Source organism: Schistocerca cancellata, chromosome 2 (assembly GCF_023864275.1).
Source record: "Schistocerca cancellata isolate TAMUIC-IGC-003103 chromosome 2, iqSchCanc2.1, whole genome shotgun sequence".
In the NCBI taxonomy this organism is placed as follows: Eukaryota; Metazoa; Arthropoda; class Insecta; order Orthoptera; family Acrididae; genus Schistocerca; species Schistocerca cancellata.
In genome coordinates, this window is record NC_064627.1 from 109,553,691 (window position 1) to 109,559,690 (window position 6,000).

Here is a 6,000-nt window from a genome sequence, read left to right on the forward strand (position 1 = left end):
CCATGGATGTATGGAAAAAATATTTTCTAAACTTCTACCATTAGTATAGCACTCGTAAGAGCGCAACCCGCTTCAATAGTTACGTTAAATAAATCTATATCATTGAGTTCAGTGAAACCAAAAGAAATTATTGCGGTTTTCTTCATAGCTAAAAAAGAAGCTTTCGAAAGAAAAAGAATTTTTGTTACAGGAGAAACAACGCTGACGCGTTTCGCCCTTCTGGGGCATCATCGGAAAATCTATGAGACAAAAAGAGAAAATAGTATACGTTAAAACATGATTTCATGCTGAAGAGGTATACTGGAAATTAAAAAAAAAAATTGTGGTTTGTAGGTCTGATGTAAACGAGATATCGTTTCTAAAGCCGTAAGTGTGGTTGTGTACCGTTTCTGCTTTTGCAACTGACTCCGATGTGTTTAACGTAAAGTTTTTTTTGTCGTTTCTCGCCACACCGTAGCTGTCAATAGCTGAATCGTACCGTTATTTGTCTTGTAGGTACACGGAACGATTCGAAAAGATGTGACGAATGCAAATTTTTCAGAATATTAAAGTAAATTCTCTAGTTACTTCTTTAATTTCCAGTACAGCTCTGCAGGATAGGACCATATTTATATGTATAGATTTTCTGATGGTGCCCCAGAAAGGGGAAAGGCGTCAATTAAGGTACTGTTTGCCGACCAAGCAAGAGTGCTTTTCTTTCGAAATACTACATACAGTTGCTGCATCAGATGCGTCATAGAGTGGGAAGAATTATACATCTTTAGCTGCCACTATTTGCATACCTCCTGTAAAATCTTGCACACAGCTTATTGAATAATGTGTGAATTATTCGTGAGTATATTGTAGATTCTCTACAACTCATACGGTTCTAAGTCTTAGAAGTTACCATGAGTTCGAGAACAGAACGCAATCGCCTTAAGAAGTGTACTGGAATTCACTTAAAGCTGTTACGTTTCTGGCACGTTGTCGTGGATCCGTGCTTTATGCACCGTAACCAATCAGCTCAAAAAATTTTGATTTCTCTTTAAAAACAATCTAAACATTCATTTTTGCCCTAGCATTTGATAAACATTCAACAAATAAACCTCATATCTCTCAAAGAGCCACTTTCCTGATTAAATTTCATTTAAAATGTATCAAACATTCTTTTCTCATACATCAGTGGCGTCACTATTTCACACATCTGTAACTATAGATCACCCATAACAATATTTTACACCTTGTTGCAGTTTGCATCTGGTTTCTAACGTTATTCAAATGGGTCTCCTCCAAAGCAGCATAAATTACAGCACTTTTTGTTAGTACCGTGAGGCCGTTCTGTGCAGGAAACCTTTTGCCCGCTGTATTTTATACCTCCTACCTTCAGAATTTCTTAGTCCACTCAGCACTTATAAAAGCCTTCAGTATTTCTGCAAACGGTATAAATACAGTTTTGACTTTCTTCAGAATAATGTATATTCTAAGCAGTAGAGTCAGTAACTCGTGTGGGAATACTCGTGTGGGATAAATGAAAATTCGTACCAGACAGGGATACGAATCCAAAGTTCCTGTGCTGCAAAAGCCATCAGGTTTCAAGTCCAGAATTTTCGATTGCCACCACTTTCTCGTATTAAAAACAATGAATTATAGGTTATATGTGAATGAGTGCCAGGAGACTGAGATCTTTCCAAAGCAGAATTTCACAAAACCAGTTCTCAACTTACATTAAACGAAATACATTTAATTCTAGCTAAAGCTGTAATCTCTCTGCGACTCATTTGGCACGTACTTCAACTAATTAACTCTTTTCCTTTACAATGGAATCGCCACACACCGTCGGGTGGCTTGCGGAGTATGGATGTAGATGTAGATGTAGAAAAGCATGGTTGTGAGAAAAACTTTAGAAATTTTGAGACTACTAACTTGTTGCCCGCGAGAGGCTGAAAATATCAAAATGTGAGACCAATATTATCAGTCCAAGATCGTGATTTGATACTGAGTCACATTTCTCCTTTAAGCAATGTAAGCTCCTTCAGCACCACCCCTGACAGCTGTTACATCATGGACCATTAAAAGAAAACACCTAAATGTAAGGTCGTCCATCTTCCCCAGTAGGATGTGCTACCGTTCTCCTCTAGAGAGAGTGCGTCACACATCGCAAAGCAGCCACCGCTTGGGTGGGCCGAGCGAGAAGAGGGGGCAGGGAGAGTTACAGGTAGGAGTGGACGGGGTATATAAACTGCAGTGAAACCATCTACCAGCATCAGTCATTGTCTGCTCACTGTACCATCTTCAGCAGCGGCAATGAGGATCCTGGTAAGAATTCGTACTCTCTCTTGCTAATATTTGTTAAAGTTCTTAACATTAACTAAAAATACAATTGGCAAGTATTACACTTTAAATAGCCCATGGTGCAGTTATTCTGATACGTAAGGGAGGGGGAAAATGTAATAGTCGATTTTGGCTCAACGTTTACTGCCAGGTCAGTATAGAAACAGTTAAGCCTTTGCCTCCTAAATAGTACCTTTTATAGCTTTCCTTATAGAGCTTTCAGACACTGGTAATATTAAGCCGAAGGAGGATTGTCGAAGCGTTAAGTAGATCATGTCGTCTCGAAAGACAGTGAAGAAGAAACCTTTCACAATGAAGACGGAAATGTCAACCCCAATTGTCGTATTTCAAGTTCCTCCACACATTGTACATTCGTAAGGAGAAGTTCTATAACGTCTGACGACAGTCCCGAAAACGTGCGAAACCCATGAAATCATTTGATATACACATATTTAATTACTCAGATGTTATTTTGAGAAAGCTAAATCTACACGTTCTATTTTCTTATAAACATTTTGGTAATTCGGGAAGAAGAATCATCCTTCAGTTGCAGTATTTTGTAAAATTTCTTGGCTGTCAACGAAACTTCTGTTTCACAAGTAACTTCTTATTCAAGTTATGTTTCGACAGCAATACTGGCAGGGTTATTTTCGATTAAAGAAATTATTTAAGTTTTATGGAACTGTATTATGGTTCGCATTTAAAAAGCGTATAGTTTATGAAAAACAGTAAATTTTATTCAAAATTCCAAGCTATAATCTTCTACACTATTACTATATTTTTGCCGTTTTGGGCAGTCTGTGACCTTTACCCTTAGAATGAAAAAACTTAAGTAATATTTAGTATTTTAATGCATTGGTACAGATGACAAATATTATATAACAAAAGCAATCAATGAAGTCTTATAATTTGTTTTTGTTTCATTTGAGTCAGTATTCTTTTAATGTGACTTTGTGTCTTTCTTTAAATGGCAAGTGAGAACTGAAGCAGATATACAGTTAGTATCAACACATAAATGTAGTCGTTCAAAGTTAAATTTTACAAATGCTTAGAAAGAGAGTATCTGGCAAAGCTTATGATACAAGGCAAAGTAAAACAGTTATTTTCATCGGTCATCGTGACTGATACAGATAACGACTTAAATTTGTCTTGGATCTGGAACCATTTATTAAAACAACTTACACTCTAATACCACTAAATTTGTAGCAGTGAATTGATCGCCCTCTCTCTAGTGAGAATGTACTTCAAAGTATTCAACTGCAACTGTAGGGGGTACAAAGATTCTTCCTTCCTTTCATCTGGGCAGTCATTAAAAATAACTTAAATAATGAAATTTGTGGTAGAATAATGCTCTGCTCACATTTCCTCCACTCTCATATTGCGACTACGTACAATTTATTAAATTTTTATATACTAAATCTTCGCTATCCATTTTCTTAGTGATTTTCTTCATTTTTACACTCTACGCAATAAAGATATATTTGTCACTTTTCACTTATTCTTCCTTTATCTGGAGCATTTATTTAGTCATTTGTGTGCCTCAAAATTAGACAGCGTGGATTCTAGAGTCTTCGAGAAAACACATGTGTACCGTTGGTTTTTAATACAGCTCTTTGGCCAAACAGTGATACTTCAGAGAAGTAATTTCTTAATTATGGAACATCCTATTACAGACAGTTATATACCACACTTCGAGAGTTAATAATACTTAGGTGCATTTTATATCACACAACTTCCTTCTTGTGTTTCATATGGGCTACTGAATCTATTTCAGAAATGAAATACTGTCATAAACTGATAAAAATGCAGCACTAAAATAAACTGAAATAACGTCATTTTCACATGGAGAAGAAGTGGCGATATTTCAAAGTTTTATTTACTGCAGTACATTTTGATGTAAAATACGAGAGCTACAACTTCCGCAGTACGAAATTATTTTTGTGACTGTCATTTAAGAATTATCTTTGCGATTTTTTATCTGAGCCATTGATTGGTATTCACCATTTTCAGATAAATAGATCCCACTTGTACTGAAAATAATGCAAGGTTTTGTTTACCAAATGGTAGTGTGTGACATTGTATGACCTACAGGCACTTTGTCAGCATCAGTTTAAAGTTCTCATTATACTACTTAAATAAAACTGAAAATAACATTCCAGCAGGCACATATCCGTTCAGATTTATGATGCTCACATCACTGAAAAACATATGTCACAAAACACCTGAATCTACAATACGTTTATTACTATTTATAATAACTTTTTTCGATCGTGTGTTCCAGGTGTGCGTGTTCTTGTGTGGTTTGGCTCTCGCTGAAGAGAAGCAGGTAGAGAAACGGGGATTGATTGGCTCCCTGGGTGGCTATGGAGGTGATGGATATGGAATCGGCGCCAGCAGCTACAGCAGTGGCGGGCTCATCGGTGGTGGTTATGGGGGCGGCTATGGAGGCGGCTACGGAGGCGGCTATGGAGGTGGCTATGGAGGCGGTATCAGCTCTGCTGTTGGAGGCGCTCGAGTCACTAACATTGCCATCACCAAGCAGGTCCCTGTCCCATACCCTGTAACTGTCCAGCGTACTGTCCCGGTACCAGTAAGGGTTCCTGTCACGGTGCCAGTCAACAGGCCGGTACCAGTACCTGTCCCACAGCCGTACCCTGTCCCCGTGCAGAGGCCAGTCCCAGTACCCGTGAGCGTCCCTAGCCCAGTCCCTGTACCAGTACCACAGCCCGTCGTCGTCAACCAGCCGGTACCTGTCGTCGTGGGAGGCGGAGTTGGTGTCGGCGGAGGCCTCGGAGGCGGCTACGGCGGCGGCTTTGGTGGAGGCTATGGAGGAGGCTACGGTGGAGCCATCGGCGGTGGTTACGGTGGAGCCATCGGCGGTGGCTTCGGTGGTGGTTACTCTGCAGGCATCTCTGGAGGCTATGGAGGCTATGGGAAATACGGCCACTAACATCGCTGACCTCAACGTCTCAAACGAAACACAACGCCAGAAATTCATTGTTTATGCTTTGCATACATCTGTATAGCAGAAAATAAATGAGATCTGAGACAAAAATTGTGTTAATGTTCTATTTTTATCAAGTATGCATTACTTCATTACTCCGTTCTCATCAGTATTACGGTTTCTTGTTCGTATCTGACTTCAGTAAGTAAACTGATTTATTGATAAATATCAAGGATCTGAGTCAATACCTTTACAACTCACTACTGAGACCTGAGAGTATTTTGACAAACATTTTACTACTTTTCCTATGCTTTAAAAAAGACAAAATTATTCAAATTCCCTTACTGGTTGGAAGTGCTGAAAGCGCTTCACTTTTACAAGCACGAGGAATATCACTTAGAGAAACGTGCGTAGGATGACAAATTAGTCTGTTGCCTACCTTCGCTGTTATGGGTACTAAATATCTGTAAACAGACTTATGATCTGTAAAAACAAAATTTTTAAATTTTGAGAAACTGTCTGGTGGTGTTAACCATGTACAGAATAGTATGAATATTACATGAACCTTGACATATTCATGGCTACATTACGCATGCAGCACTCAATAACCTAAAGCGCAGCAACGAAAAAGTAGCAGCATTACTCACAAACGTTGGTGGATTTGTGAACTTCTTAAAGAGAGAAACAGATATGGCACGATCTACTTGACACCTTAAAAATAGAAGATGGAATGTCACTGAGAAATT

At 38.7% G+C, this 6,000-nt stretch overlaps 1 protein-coding gene across 1 annotated transcript in view; it reads left to right on the forward strand.

The window, feature by feature from the left end:
* The window catches only part of LOC126151317 (uncharacterized), a 30,566-nt gene extending 25,211 nt beyond the window's left edge, over positions 1 to 5,355 (forward strand). Inside the window, exons 3-4 of the mRNA XM_049915933.1 lie at positions 2,225 to 2,295; positions 4,592 to 5,355. Coding sequence (XP_049771890.1) covers positions 2,225 to 2,295; positions 4,592 to 5,260 — 740 coding nt within the window. The 3' untranslated portion in view covers positions 5,261 to 5,355. The remainder of the gene's footprint in view (positions 1 to 2,224; positions 2,296 to 4,591) is intronic.
* Positions 5,356 to 6,000: the final 645 nt, after the last annotated feature.